General features: G+C 40.4%; 2 protein-coding genes across 8 annotated transcripts in view; both read right to left on the bottom strand.

Annotated features, from left to right (window-relative positions):
* The window catches only part of LOC125897964 (beta-galactosidase-1-like protein 2), a 47,142-nt gene that overhangs the window by 22,188 nt on the left and 8,631 nt on the right, over window positions 1-16,323 (bottom strand). The window lies entirely within an intron of this gene.
* LOC125898014 (uncharacterized) lies at window positions 1,460-6,644 on the bottom strand. Of its 2 annotated transcripts, none has more exons than XM_049591616.1 (4): window positions 4,267-6,644; window positions 3,609-3,803; window positions 3,446-3,522; window positions 1,460-3,321 (listed from the first exon to the last, which is right to left on the bottom strand). In XM_049591616.1, the coding sequence occupies exons 1-4, from the start codon at window positions 4,378-4,380 to the stop codon at window positions 2,886-2,888; spliced, it is 822 nt and encodes a 273-aa protein (XP_049447573.1). In that variant the 5' UTR covers window positions 4,381-6,644; the 3' UTR covers window positions 1,460-2,885. The 2 variants fall into 2 exon arrangements, with proteins under 2 accessions (XP_049447573.1, XP_049447574.1); XM_049591617.1 differs by having other exon boundaries at window positions 1,464-3,321; window positions 4,747-6,641.

Genomic DNA, 16,323 nt, shown 5'->3' on the forward strand with positions numbered 1-16,323 from the left:
ACAGCCCCAAACCATGATGCTGCCACCACTATACTTGACTGTACAGTGGTGGCAGCATCATGGTTTGGGGCTGGTTTGGGGCTGCATGAGTGCTGCCACCACTATACTTGACTGTAGTGGTGACAGCACTCATGCAGCCCCAAACCAGCCGCAAACCATGATGCTGCCACCACTATACTTGACTGTACGCCAGGGAAGTATAGTGGTGGCAGCATCATGGTTTGGGGCTGGTTTGGGGCTGCATGAGTGCTGCCAGCTCTGTGGAGGTCGGTTCATTTAGGGAAACATGAATTCCAAGCAGGGCATGATCGCCCCTCTTCAGAAACTGAGCCGCAATGCAGTTTTCCAACATGCTAATGACCCAAAACACACCTCATTGATGACAACTGCCTTGCTGAGGAAGCTGAAGGTGAAGGTGATGGACTGGCCAAGTATGTATCCAGTCCTAAACTCACCTGTGCACCTGTGGGCCATCCTCAAGCTGAAGGTGGAGGGGCACAAGGTGTCTTCACATCCATCTGCTCCATGATGTCATCATGGAGGAGTGGGAGAGGATTCCTGAAGCAACCTGTGAGCTCTGGTGAATTCCATGCCCAAAAGGGTTAAGGCAGTGCTAGATAATAATGGTTGGCACACAAAATATTGACACTTTAGGCACAATTTGGACATGTTCACTGTGGGGTGTACTCACTTATGTTGCCAGCTGCTGTGATGTTGATGGCTGTGTTTTGAGTAATTTTCAGAGGAAGGTAACTCTATGCTACTATACAAGCTGTACACTGACTACTTTAAGTTAAATCAAAGTGTCATTTCTATAGTGTTGTCCCATGAAAAGATATAATGAAATATTTCCAAAAATGGGAGGGGTGTACTCACTTATGTCAGATACTGTGTATGGGATACAAAAGGGGGTCCTTAAAATTGTTATCACACAGTCCTCTTAAAGCTGTCTAGCTGCACCATAATCTTGTAAAATTCTCTGCACAGCTCTGTAGCTCTGTAAAAAGTTGACTGTTGTTTTATTATTGTGCTCTATGTCAGTGTTTCCTAATCCTAGTCCATAGTAGCTCACAGTTAAACTTAATTCATATATCAATAATCTAAAGTCATCAATTTAATAGCTATGATCCAGGGCCTTCCATATCTGGTGCAAGCAGCTTATGAAAAGTGTGTCAAAGTAACTTTTATATCTGCAGTTGAGATCACCACTAATACCTGTAAATTTTCTGCATCTCAACCAACATCTGATTACAAATCTAATACTTTGATGCTCATCAAAGTGCTTTAATATGAATGTGTTACAGTTCAAGTATAGTTTAACTTTTACAAAAGTGTTGTCTTTTATGAACTGCTGTAGATTTGTTTGCTGTAAATTAAATTAAATCAGTTACATTTAAATGTTGAATCAGAGGACATGTATTAAAGGCAGTTATTAAGGTTTGAATAGGCATATGCAACTCACTTATTATCATTGTTAATATGACATGTTTTATTAATTCCCCACAAGTGAAGTGCTTTAAGAAAACAAACAAGTCATAATATTGTCTTTGCCATGAATAAAATCTTTTTTTCTTCATATTTTTGGCATTCAAGTATTTATTTAAGAATCTGAAAAAGTGTTTGAAATACAACATCAACATGCTATTCAGAAGCTAAAACTGTATGTGAGATTTTCAATATGTCCAATCCATAACATGTGGCATAAATATCCCTCAATACAATGTAGTAGTGACAATAACAACATAACAGATAATTTCCAGGAGCTAAATATTTTTAAAATTAGTCACTGGCATAGGTACCACAGTTACACAACTCCAACTGGCAAGGAGGCTCTCAGGAAGAAATGTGATGCACACTGAGCAGTGTTTCTAAAAAGCTACTACTTAAAGCTAAATGATGTACATTTTTTTCATCCAATACAATTATGGATAACAATGTGCTTCTCATGACCAATACCAACAAGATAATCATTTCACATTTGTATTTTAAAAAGAAATATTTCGTAACAATAGGCCCAGATGTAGTGAACAAAGACAGATGGTTATATTCCATTTCTCTGAACAAACCAACTTGAACAGACATCACTATTACAAAAAAGGACCAGTTAAGTTTCATTAAATCAGATGTTTTAATAACTGATATTTATCAGCTAATATACAAGGATATGATACCAACATAGCTGTGATAAACCTTTATCGGCCAATAATTTAACGGCCACAATGTTCATTGTGCATCCTTAATACCATTTATTAACACAAAAGTAAATTGAACAATAGGACACATTTTGGATATGTATGTAGTGCATGGTATGAGAGTTAGGATGCAGCTTTGGTTTTGCTCATGTTTTCATCGTTCATTTTTCAGACAGAGGTATTTTGGCATGCATGTGTAGAAAAAGAAATGGTCCGCTTTTTCTCTGATTGCACTCTGAACTTCTGGATCTACATATATTTGTTGCACAAGGTAGTCCTCCTGCGCCCACACAACAAAGTCGCACCACTGCATCCCTGTGATGAGCAGCTGTCCTTGCACTTGCCAGTAGTACGCATGGCTCTTCTTTAGTTGAGGGGAACCACGTTCCAGCTGCACATACTTGCACTCAATAAAGTTGTGCACATTTGGGCATTTGAATTCAACAAGTCCAATTGGGGGTATTCAGTGGGGTCAAAAACAACACCATCAGGGGAAGCAGCAAGCCAGAGGGTAGTTGGGTGAATGAAAAGACCACAAGGTGCGTAATTAACATTCACTAGCCGACTGTACTCAGCTGCTACTGCAGGCTCCATCTCAGCACCCTTCCTCATGTCTGCTGTCTGCTTTGTTCCCTTTAATATGCGCTCTGCAAGTGACTCTGCAGAGCTCTGGCCTCTGACGTGACACACCTCTCAAAACCTAGAGGCAGTCACCCTTGGTCGGCGGAGCAGATACCACTCAGAGCAAGAGCTTTGCTCACGTGTAGCTTCCTCAATTTTGTGAGCCATCTCCATCGTCAAGCTGCTGAGATGTAGTAGCTCCTCTTCAGAGCACACAAACACACAGTCAGATGGCAAGATGTTGTAATCCTCAAGAGGCAAGTGTGGTGTTGGTGGTACGTCATGGTGAAGTGTGATATACCGGGATGTCAGTGCTGGCTTCTGATAAGAAAGAATGCTGCCCCTCTGCACCAGCCCAAAGGCGCTTTCCACAAGGGGCTTGTCAGGTCCCATGTTCATCGTGGTCACTAGTGGCCTGTCCTCAATGCTGAATTTTGCATATGCCTCCTCAATTCTGAACATGCAGGGTTCTGGTAAGGGAACCACCATACCTCTGTAGCATCCACTCCTACAAAGAATTGTTAAGGTAACACAGCACATTAATAAGGAAAAATAAAGTAAGGAAAACAGCAAATGAACAAATAGCAACATGCACTGTAATATGGGAAACATTTTTTTACTACTCAAATTACCTCACTCCAGTCTGCACCATCCTGTTTGGTACTGGCTTAGTGAAGACCATGGATTTGATGGGTCCTGGCCTCACACCCTAAGTGAGAAGACATTGACTGTCTGAATGAAAGAGTCACTTAAATAATGAGACCATAAACATAACTTAACCTCTTTTTAAGTTACCATTGTTCGCAGTTTGTGCCATTGCTGCTCAGATTCTGTGCAGCTATGCACATGGGGCACAACTGGAATCTTGAGCTGGGAGTAATGTGCTGTTTGAAACAGCAATGCTACTGTATGACTACACACAACAGTGCCTGCCACACAGGAGCATTGTTTGTGAGTCACCACAACTGGTGATGAATCGCGAAGCTTGACCTAAGAAGAAAGAAAAAAAAAATTAGAAATGTAACCTCTGAACATGGTGAAAAAAAGCTAGCAGGTTATTACGAGTCAAACAGTATATTATTGTTATTGAACTGTGCTCCTAGAAGAAGCCTACCCCCCTGAATGCTTGACGTTACCCTCTCTGCCGACTAAAATAAATATGTCTAAGTTTCCTTGATAACCATAATACCTTAGATGGTTTACATTAACGGTGTATTCTTAATCTAAATTTGTTTTCTGTCATCCAATCACACACGTTTTAATCTTATCCTCATCAACTTGATCAAATGTTCTGACCAATCAAATTAGGTATGATAAAGCAGAGAGATACGTAAAACATTCAAGTTAGTGTGCCTTGAGGCATAAACTTAATTAATGCTCAACTGAGCTGAACTGAACTGAACTGAACTGGACGGGGATGAACAAATTTTCACAGCTCCCTGCCTACACTCACACTGTGTGGTGTCTCACTCTTCCTCATTGACCTGTAGCACAGGGCTCTGACGCTGACCTGCCCTGAGAGCCTGTCTTTATTGGACACTGAATGAAAAAAAAATACAATTCTCATTACCGTTATATCTGTATTACTCACATAGACACATCTTACAGATGTTACTTCATACGTCGGTAGTAACTTCAGGTAGCTACATAACGTTAAGTTACGTTTGTAAACTCATAACAGTATCTAAAACAACATTAGGATTGGTTAACACAATACATCAAAATAGCTATGGCTAAAATAAAACGTTGGGTAAGAAATCACATTATAATATTGTATAGCAATATTAGGAACAGATAAAGGACACAACGTTACCAACAGACGGGTTAGATAACGTTAATATAGTAGCTACCGCTAAACTTGTACAACGGAAGCTAACAGTTAGCATTTGACATTAGCTAGCTTTAGTTAGTCAGTTAATAGTCGTTTTCTTACCTTCATAGTTGTGTATATATGACGCAGCATATAATTTAAAACCTTTGTCTAATTTGCTGGTTGGAGTTTGAGTAGTCCTGCAAATCCGATGAACATCGGTGATGTTTAACTTCGGCAGCTCCTGTAAACACCGGGTGTAGAACGTCGCCATCGCTGAACCGGAAACAGTCGAGCAGCACTAAGTCAAACCCGGAAGTGTCTGTGCAATCAGCGCATTTCCACCACTAGGTGGCGCTATAATCAAGGAGTTTATAATCGAGTGCGTTTTGGCTCATAACTCCCATATACTTTGTGGCACATTCAAAAACCTTGTATGCACGCGTTCAGTGAATTATGCTGAATCTTATGATATAGGCCACGCCCATTTCCACCTCCATTTTTTTCCCGCAAATTCACAAAATGCTGCAAACCTACTTTTTCAAACTCCTCCTAGGCAATTTCACAGATTTGTACGAAACTTTGCACACATCATCTGTGGACTCTTCTGACAAAAAGTTAATAAAAGAATTTTGATATTCCAAAGAATTCTGAAGTCTGCTTCCTGCAGATTTGGTACAAAACAGCAAGTGTTGCATATCTCCACACTGGTGTGTTCGAATGACATGAAACTCAGTTTACTAGTTCCCCATGAACCCCTGAGGCTCTGTGCAAAATATCAGGCGATGACCACAAGGTGACGCTCTTTAAATTGAAGTATTTTATATCTCCACATCAGTTGCTCGGATTAACATGAAACTTAGAACAATTATTGTCAATGCCCTCCTGAGGATATCTGAAAAAGGAGTTACCGATCTGCCACTAGGTAGCACTGTGGTGGCAGTCTAACTTAATATTTGGCACTGTGCCAACACCATAACACGTATGGAAATGAAATTGATAGGGGTGGTAAAGACTGGCCCCTGTAACTCACACACCAAAAATGACCAGCAGGTGGCACTATTTTCAATGCAATACATATAACATGTTGCACGTTTTGAAACTTTATATCTCAGTGTTCCCTGAATTCAGCTGAATTGTGTGATGTAAGGCACACCCACTTTTGCATTAAATTTCCATTTGCAAAATTGGGAACAATGAGAAACCTACTTTTTCAAACTCCTCCTAGGCGATTTGACTGATTTGCACCAAACTTTGCATGAAGCATCTGTGGACCCTCCTGACAAAAAGTTATTAAAAGAATTTTGTTTGTCAAAAAAACCAAAATATAAAACAACAAATTCCTGCATATTGTTTTCAGAACAGACAGTCTTTCATATCTTGACCAAATACAGTCGGATTACCACAACACTTCTGCTAATTGTGTTCCATGGCCCGATGAGGGTTTGTGCAAAATTCGGTGCAAATCAGCCAATAGGTGGCACTCTGGTGGCAGTCTAATTAGTGTGAATGGAAGTAAATTGGAAAATCTTCAAATCCTCTTCAAAACTCATCAACTTTCAACCTCTTCTTGTCCCTAATACTTTGAGCTAGAGACACCATGTCAACTTTTAAAGAGTCAGAAGACCTTAATAATAATAATAATAATATATTTTATTTATAACGCGCTTTTAAAAGTGCTCAAAGACGCTTACATAAAAATAATAACAGTTTAAAATACAAAACAATATAGAATAATAACACAATTAGAATACAGAAACAATGTAAAAGATCAGGGAGAGATAGAATATGATGGGATAGGATAGAACAGAAAATTAGACATATTTAGTTTACAGATTAAGAGCCAATTTAAAAAGGTGGGTTTTTAGGAGAGATTTGAAGGTGTGGGGTCTGTACAGTCTCTGATGGATTTGGGGAGTGAATTCCAGAGGGTGGGGGCGGCAACAGAGAAGGCTCTGTCCCCCCAGGTTTGGTGTTTGGTCTGAGGGGGTAGGGTGAGGAGATTTCCTTCTGAGGATCGGAGGGAATGGGGTGGGGGGGGGGTAGTGGTGGAGCAGGTCTGTGAGGTAGGTGGGGGCCAGGTTGTTAAGTAATTTGTAGGTGAGTAGGAGGATTTTGTATTTTATGCGGTGTGAAATGGGGAGCCAGTGTAGTTTTTGGAGGGCAGGGGTGATGTTTTCTCAGGAGTGGGTGTGGGTGAGCAGGCGGGCAGCGGAGTTCTGGATGTGTTGGAGTTTATTGAGGACTTTCCACGATGAACAGTATAGGATGCTGTTGCAGTAATCTAGTCTGGATGTTATGAAAGCATGGATTACATTTTTTTAATTGAAAGCCTCCTTCAAATAGTAGCCTGCCCCTATTTGTAGCCTGGTCCCAAACTATTATTTTGTTAATAGTAGCCCCGGCTACTATTTGAGGAAATCTGTATGTATGTAACATACAGTCACTGGCCACTTTGTGTACACCTGTGTAATCTAATGCAATCCAGTAAAAGGACTATACCATGATTTTTCCCCTGAAGCTTATAAATTTTCGGTTATTGTTGACATCGTCTAGAAAGTGGTGACTCTACTTTGTTTATTATTGAGATCATAGTGAATGGTGGTGGTGTACTGGGGTGGCCTCCTAATTTTGTCTAATTGAGGAGGACAAAATATTTGGAACACTTTTAAATATACTGCAGTCCAGTACATCAACACCACCCACTACGACCTCAATAATAAAGTAGAATAATCACCTTTCTGACAAAAGCTGAAAATGTAAAAGCTTTGTAAACATACAATGTGTGGCAGAGCTGTGGTATTGACTTGTATTAGATTGCACAAGTGTACCTAATAAAGTGGCCAGTAAGCCCCACATTTACACCATCAATCCATGCCTGCTCTGGGTCTCCCCGCAGCCCCTGGTTGCTCAACAGCCTCAGCCCCTGAGACCATGCTGATGAAAAGTTATTAAAAGCTTTCCTCTATGTCAAGGGGTGTGGCTACTATGACGTTGCCCTTGCCACCAAATATGGTTGGCTTTTTGATGGCTTCAGCGACATCATATTCACATGAAATTGATACACAGGTCAAAAATGGCGAGCTCATACATCTGATAGGGGCGTCGCCCATAGGGGGTGACAAAATGCCTCCATAGCGCCCCCTTGAAATTTTCAACATACCCTTCCCATAGGGGTTTTTTTGGAGTAGGAAGATGAAATGTCACACCACGTCAGGGTTAACTTACTCTGAGTTTTCACATAACCGCTTCAGTGATGCGCGCTGCTGCCTACCCGCATAGACGCGGGAGAGCGAGGGCCCAGTCACAGGTGCTTGCAGCTTTAATTAGGACCCGAGTGACGACGAAGTTGTCCGCGTAGGACCCTATTGTAATCGCGCTGTTTATTATTAGGGCCTGAGCACCGACCGAAGGCCGGGCGAAGGCGCTCTTGAAACTGAAGGAATTATTATTATTAGGGCCCGAGCACCTTGCGGTGCGAGGACCTTATTGAAATGCAAGGATTTATTATTATTATTATTATTCTTTCTCCAAATGAATTGCCTTTTTGGGAGGCTTAACATACCTGAAAACTCATGAAACTTTACAGATATATCAGAACTGGTGAAAAATTTGATATTTTAAGGGTCTCGTGTGCGGGTTCCAAAAAATGGCTCAGTAGCGCCCCCTACAAAAGTTTGAGGAAACAGCCCCTGAAGCTAGTTTAACCTACATGTATGAAACTTGGCAGGCTTATGTAAACCTCCAAGACGTACAAAAAAGCTTCTGGAGGCATGCTCCAAACCCAACAGGAAGTCAGCCATTTTGAATTTACTGTGCAGTCACTAAGGTCACCACCTAGCTTGTCAGCAGCGTGTATCGGTGTCTGCGGTCACCACCTAGCTTGTCAGCTTATTATTATATTATTAAGCCTTTATTTAATACATGTAAAATCATGTTGATACCGGAGGTCTCATTTTCAAGTGCAACCTGCATCACAGCAGCAACATCCACATCAAGTTACAGAGCCACAGACAATACGATACAACACAAGCTTAGCTCGTTAACTAGCTAACCAGCCAGCTAACGGTTAGCCTTCGAGCAAGACGCCAGTCCAGGGATGCATCGAAGTCAGAGCCTGACAGAGAAGTGTTAGGATTTAGGCATTTAGGGAGAGAATATTTTGAACAAATGGCTGAGGCTGTGTGAGGTTTGAAAATAAAGGTCCACCACGTTAGTTAGCTAACGTGATGCAATGTTAACGTTGTCATATGAGCAGTGTAACGTTAACGTAACATTAAAGCTATACGTGTGTATGTAAATTAAAAAGTGGCGAACTGTGTGAAATTACAATAAGGTGTGTAACGTAATTAAAAAAAACTAATGTGACATTTGACTGTCACATATAAAATATTAAGAAGATTAGTGTATGATATAGGCCTGTAGGCCTGTGATATAGGCTGCACAGATAGAATATTGGGACTATGATGGCCACCACCTTTTTGTTTTGCTAAAATAAATTGATTATGATGTTGAACACTGAAGTAATTTAAGTTGTATTGTTTGCATGTAAAGGTGTCTGTGAAGTAGGTAGCTAACACATATATTACTTTTAATATCTATTTGTCTGTGTAAAGTTTTTCTCTAGGTGACCCAGACAGACTGGACCAGTGGACACTCAACATGAGAAGACAGAACTGGACTCCAAACAAGACTTCCCATTTGTGCAGTGAACACTTTGAGAGTTGTCACTTCAGCACTGACTCCAGGATAAAGACACCTTTTTTCATACAGTACCTCACAAAGAGTCAAGAAACTTATTAGTTTAAAATGATGAATTATTTTCCATAATACATTTAAATGCATTACATAAATTACTAATTGACATACATTACTAAGTACTCGATTAGGGCACAGATTGCTCTGTACTATTACTGATAAAGTGAAATTACTGACACACCAGTGCAGTTTAGCGTTCCCCTGATGCAAAAGGCCAAATGAAGATTTTATCACTCAAGGAACATGACATGTATTTACCGACTTTAACATTTTAGTGCCTTTTATGCAAAGACCCTTTATCAAAGTGACAACTACTACTTTTTCCCCCACACACAGTCTGTGAAGAACCAGTGGAATACAATATTCTCATAATGAGACAGCCGAACATAGCATGATTCCACAGTGGCAGTGGGTTTTGAGAACAGTTCAGTTTCCTTTTGATTGCAACAGTTATTTTAATGTGGATGAATTGCATACTGTACATTCATACTCCAGTTGTCTTGGTAGTACACTGTTAAATTTAAAATCACATTCAGATATAAAGTCAAATATCTACAGAACTTAAACACAAAACTATTTTATGAATGACAGCCACTTACTCAGCAATAAGATCATTTTGGTGGTGAGTGGGCTTTTAACCAAGACAGGCTGTACTCTATGTTTTCTACCTGCGTTTTTAACCTGTCATCTTTCTCTCATGTAGGACACTTGAGGAAAGTTACAGCGCCTCGACCAATGTGATGTTTACTCCACAGTAAAGAGGTTGTTTCACAAGAAATTAAGATTTTGCAAATTATGACACTGGGTCCTAATTCATAGGTTTTATAATTACTGTTATAAATCTTTTCATTTATTTCATGTGTACTTTTTGTAACCTTTTAATATGGATGTTTTCATAAATGCAAGCTTTGACTTAATTTTGTTAACCTGTGTAATTTTTATAACTTTTGCTATATAAAATGGATTAGACAAAATTTACTTTAGAGTAAAAGCTAATTTTTTTGAAAGCTGTCATTCATCAGTTTCCTGTGATGATTGGAAATGTAGTGGTGATTTAAACCATTAACAAAATATAATCATTATTAATGGTATCTTAATGTTTTCATTTATGTCTTAACATTTACCCAAGTTTTCATTTATCTTAGCAGAATGTAAAAAAATGAAAAGCTGATGTTATGTGCTGGTTTTGTTTGAACATTTCTGTAAGACAAATGAAGAAAATTCACTGAGAAACTCTTCTGCTTTTGTTAAAAACAAGGAAATATCTGCACACTGAATAGTTTTAAGTCCCGTAGGAGGTATTATTTATTTGTGACGTTGTGACATATGAGAAGGTTCTGTGGGTATTGCTCGGTATTGAGGCTTATATAGTGAGGCTAAAAAAACGTAACACATAATTGGCTGATTATCTTTCTGTTTGCCTCACTACAAAAACGTCACAATACCTTTGCCTGAGGAAGACCCTCTCAGAGTTGGCAACATAGCAACAAGTGATACCTCCTTGGGGGCTTCAAAACTATTGTGTCCAGCGAATTCTTTGTTTTTCACTTTGAGCCCTTTTATCCAGTCATATTCTTCTGTGTTAAAACTAGACTTCTAACAGAAGTCTAGTTTTTTTTACTCTCCAAAATCTTCTCAGGCTCTGCTGCTGGGTCTAAGGTGCTTAGTTATCTTCATGTACAAAGTTAAAATAATCAGGCCCACACAGAAATGGACTGCTTAATTTTTTGTCAGTGACAAAATTAAACATTAATGCTTAATGTTTTATCTGTAGTGTATGCTGTATGCAACATTCAGTCAAAGACAAAAGGAGTGCAAATATAAATAGAATTTATTGAAACTTTAAACAAGTTACAGATGAATATCAAAAGCTCAACATTAGCCATGACAGCCTGGGCTATGATCAAGCCTAACAAAATGTGTCCTAAAGGCCAAATTCAAAAGCAGTGACACTGCCAACAGTAAGCAGTTCACTGCGTTTGGAGGTGGTCTTTAAGACAATTAACTAATTTACTTAAAAACATATAAATTCTCTTAGGTGTGAGATGAATGTGTCTGATGTGAGGGTGCTCAATTATGGCACCATTTAAACTATGAACAAATGTAGCCATAACACTGTAAACACATTTCCTGGCCTTATCAATCTTTGCTGGATTGCCACCAGCCTCCCACCTGCACCTCTGGGCCAGTGAAGAAAATATTATCTTAATGCCAGGATGCTGGAGGTGAAGCTGGTGCAGGTCCTCCTTCATCATGCTGACCAGCTGGACACTACTGACCATCCCCATGTCATTGCCGCCACAGTGGATGATGAGGACATCTGGTGCTGCTCTTCCTCGCAGGGAGTGCGAAAAGAAGGAGAGAAGGCCTCTTCACTGCAGTCAACCCCAGCCAAACCAGCAGACACGGATGCCCGGCATGCTGAGGGTGCTTCCCAAGGTCTCTGCAGCTCTCTGGACACCACGCCAGACATAGCTGTAACCAATGATCCACATGAAAGTAAAATGAGTGTTATAAATGCTTTAGGTAATTAAAAACAGAAAGTTAACTATAAAGGGTGAATCACTTCTTTTTGTTGACAATACTATTATGTCACATCTGTAGGATAAAATAAAACAGGGAGCAACACCTCAAAATGTAGATGACAGTCTTTTAAATGCTTTCCTTCTGTCCTTGGAAGACAATGTAATATTAGCTGTCTAAAGTCAAGTAGCCAAAACTGGTACTTAGAGTTTCTGCTGTGTGTAGCAGGCATGGTGGAGACGTAACGTTAACAAGTGGCCATGACCTCAACACCGGTGATGTACTGAAAGAAATTAACATCTTATAACAAATATAACACTATCTTTCTTTCACAATTTCTACATTTCTTTGTCATGTTCTAGATGATAATCTCGCAATGCACTATTGATAACAGTAACGTTAACGTTACAGATACATTTCAGTCCCCTTCGACTTTTATCAATGTCACGTTACCATAATTAACGTTAGCGTTCTATATTTAAAAATGTTGAAGCATTTTTTTAAGATTGTGTAATATGAATAACAGCTGAATCACTGTTTCAAGATTTGTTGTATAACGTTAGTTTCAGGTAGACTCAACTTACCTCAAGTTTCGTGAGGGAGCTGGCACCAAGGGAGCAGCCAACACCACAGGGCTTGCCAAAGTAGCGTAGCTTGTTAGCCTCGTAGCTTCTTAGCCTAGCTTGTTAGCCTTAGCTAACTTAGCAGCGTCGAGCGAGGTGGGCGTGTTTAGGCAACCAGGCTTCCTTTGGCCCGCCTCTTTGCCCATTTTTGATTGTCCGGGAGTTGGGCGGAGTCAGGCACTGCCAAAATGGCGACGTCCATAGCTGAGTATTTTGAGCTTCAAATCCACTCTTGAGAAACGGATGGGTGACGTCACGGTGACTACGTCCATTATTTATACAGTCTATGGTCCCATCCCAAGACCTTGAAGATGAAAAGTTATCAAATGCTTGAGTTTTCATCAATGCGTGTGAATGTGGGATGGCGTCAAAGTTAGGGGTCTCGCCACTAAACAGGAAGTAGTTTATAACTCCAGCATACATGGTCCAATCTTGCCCAGCCTTCACAGGATTGATGACAGTCCCGCCCTGAACACATCTACATGTCAATAATTAGAGATAAACATAGCGCCCCCTACTGTCAACAGGAAATGTCATGTTTTACACTTTAATGTACATCTCCTACAGAATTGACCAGATCCACTTCAAACTTGGTGACAAAAGTCGTAAGACGTTGATGACGCTTTAGTATGGAAACTGTGAGTTTTCGTCCAAGGGCGTGGCCATGGCCTGGCGGCGAATTTTGATGTTTTGCCATGATGATAAACGTTGCTGTAACTTGACTCCACATGGGAATATCTTGCCAAAACTTGACACATATGATGACAGTCCAGCCCTGAACACATCTACAGAGGAATTTTGAATCACTGCCATAGCACCATCTACTGGCAACAGAAAGTTACTTTATACATTCTTTGATGTCCCTTTTCTTGCATTTCTTTTTGCAAAAATCCTTGCATTTCCATAGGGTCCTCGCACCGCTAGGTGCTCGGGCCCTAATTAAAGCTGCAAGCAGCGATTAACGGGCCCTCGCACCTTCACGCAACTCGGGGGGGCTGGCAGGACGCCTTCTGACGTGTCAGTTCATTTCTGTCAAAGTTAGACATCGCATGCAGGAGTGACTCTGCATATCCTTGATACAGTGCTGGAATGACAGATTTCACATTTTGTATCACTTCCTCTTTCCACTAGAGGGAGTTGGAGAGCGCACTAATTATACATCACGTTTTTGTTCATCAAATATACACCACAGCATGTAACTTTCAGATAAATCGAAAAATAAGTGTTTGATGAGACCTACTTCCTGTCGCCACTAGGTGGGTCTATGAGTATCAGGCAATATGGTAATGAAAATGTGTTCAGGGCGGGACTAATATGAATCATGTGAACTCACCAAACGTGGCATACAGATCACAAATCCTATTGTCTGATGTGATTTTTGTGCTTTGATGCACGAAGATGGCTCAACAGCGCCCCCTAGAATATTTCAATTAAGCAGCCCCCAAAGCTGGTTTGACTTGCATGTATGAAACTTGGTCGTCACCTGTAACACTCTATCACGTACAAAAAAGCCTCTTGGGGCCATGCTCCAAACCCAACAGGAAGTCTGCCATTTTGAATTTACTTGTGCCACTTTTGTGCATTTTTGCCCATTTCCAGGGCTTGTAAATTTACGAACTTGTCCTACAGATTTAATCAGATTGGCTCCAAACTTGGTTTCTGTAAGCGTGACTATGTTGTGACCAAAAGTTATCACAGGATTTGCCCAATGTTGAATGGCGTGCCCGCTGCTGAGCGTTGAATCTTGAGGTCTCGTCATGAAAAACGAAATTGCTGTAGCTCTGGCATAAATGGTCCAATCTCTACCAAACTTCACATGATTCATATTTGTCCCGCCCTGAACACATTTTCATTACCATATTGCCTGATAATCATAGCGCCACCTAGTGTCGAAAGGAAGTACTTCTCATCAGACACTTATCTTTGGATTAACCTGAAATTTCAATGCTGTGGTCTATATTTGATGTTCACAAACATGACATATCATTAGTGTCTATGCGTGCTGCAGACGGTTTACTTTTGATGTCTCGCCATGAAACAGGAAATTGCTATAAATTTGGAGTAAATGGTCCATTGTCCACCAAACTTGACATGATTCATATTTGTCCCACCCTCAACCCATTTATATGACAATATTCCGTGATAGTCATAGCGCCACCTAGTGGTGAAAGGAAGTACTTCTGACCAGACACTTATCTTTAGATTAACCTGAAATTTCAGTGCTGTGGTGTGTATTTGATGTACACAAACAAGACATATCATTAGTGTCTATACATGCTGCAGAGGATTTAATTTTGAGGTCTCGCCATGAAACAGGAAATTGCTATGTTGTTGCTGTAAATGTTCTTATCTACATCAAACTTCATATGATTCATATTCATCCTGCCCTGAAAACATTTATATGACCACATTTTCTGATACTCATAGTGCTACCTAGTGGTGACAGGAAGTAGGTCTCAAACACTTATTGTTTGATTTATCTGAAAGTTAAATGCTGTGGTGTATATTTGATGTATAAAAACATGATGTATAATTACTGCGCTCTCCAACTCTCTCTAGTGGAAAGAGGAAGTGATACAAAATGTGAAATATGTTATTCCAGCACTGTATCAAGGATATGCCAAGTCACTCCTGCATGCGATGTCTAACTTTGACAGAAATGACACGTCAGAAGACGTCCTGTCAGCCCCCCTGAGTTGCGAGGGCCTGTTCATCGCTGCTTGCAGCTTTAATTAGGGCCCGAGAGACGACAAAGTCGTCCGTAGGACCCTATTGTCATCGCGCTGTTTATTATTATTATTATTATTATTATTATTATTTATTATTATTATTAGGGGGCCAAGCCCGCGGGGCCTGGGAACCGCGGTTCCCAGGACCAGCAGTGCTGGGAACCCTATTGTTTTTGTTCGGGTTTTTATTATTATTATTATAGTTTTTCTCTATTTTTATTTTTCCATTGGTAAAAGTGATGCTGCAGGCTAAACCGTGCAAGGGAGGGTGGTGCCATTTGGAGGGTTGGTCCAGACCCCTGCACGTACCTCAGACACAAAAAATGGCATAGGTCTGTCAGCAGGGGGCGCTATAACCAAGGTCAACGCGTTTTGGGGTATAACTCCCACACTGTATGTCACACATTCAACAGCCTCATATCCCCAGATTCCCTGAATAGTGCTGAATCACCTGGGCTGGGCCACGCCCATTTCCGCCTATAATTTTTTTTCACAAAATCATGAAAACTGGAAAACCTGCTTTTTTAAACTCCTCCTTGGGATTTTGTCCGATCAGCGTGAAACTTGGCACAGACAGTCGTCAGCTGGACCTGATCTAAAGTTATCAAAAGAATTTTGTTCGGTACAAATATGCACAAATTATTAACAAATACATTTTGCTAGCTACCTGTAAAAACGCAAACTGTTGCATATCTCAGTCAAAATAAATGCTAACAACACTAAATCTGAGATCCTTGCTTGGCATGTGACTCTGAGGGTATGAGCCAAATTTGGCTAATGTTGGCCACTAGGGGACGCTGCAAATATGGGAAATTTATATCTCTCAAATGGCAGCACCGATTTGTACAACATTTGGTGAGTATGATGCTGGGTCACTCCTGAGGCCATAACTTGAAGTTTATCAAGACTGGTCAAAGTGGGCGTGGCTTATTACAAGATCAACAACAAACATTTATTTTTATACTGAGGGCTTTGAAATTCACAGGGTATATATAGAATAGCACACAGACCACCCACACCAAAAATTGTGTGTCTACTCCACTAGGTGGCGCTATAACGGAGGCAAA

This window comes from Epinephelus fuscoguttatus, linkage group LG12 (assembly GCF_011397635.1).
Source record: "Epinephelus fuscoguttatus linkage group LG12, E.fuscoguttatus.final_Chr_v1".
Taxonomy (NCBI): domain Eukaryota; kingdom Metazoa; phylum Chordata; class Actinopteri; order Perciformes; family Serranidae; genus Epinephelus; species Epinephelus fuscoguttatus.

Bases quoted from the DNA above. Each gene is read 5' to 3' on its own strand.
- LOC125898014 (XM_049591616.1), bottom strand. From the start codon at position 4,380: ATGAGAATTGTATTTTTTTTTCATTCAGTGTCCAATAAAGACAGGCTC. The intron at 3,804-4,266 runs GTGAGTGTAGGC...CTTTCTTCTTAG, and splicing joins AGAGTGAGACACCACACAGT to GTCAAGCTTCGCGATTCATC. The intron at 3,523-3,608 runs GTAACTTAAAAA...CTTCTCACTTAG, and splicing joins GGCACAAACTGCGAACAATG to GGTGTGAGGCCAGGACCCAT.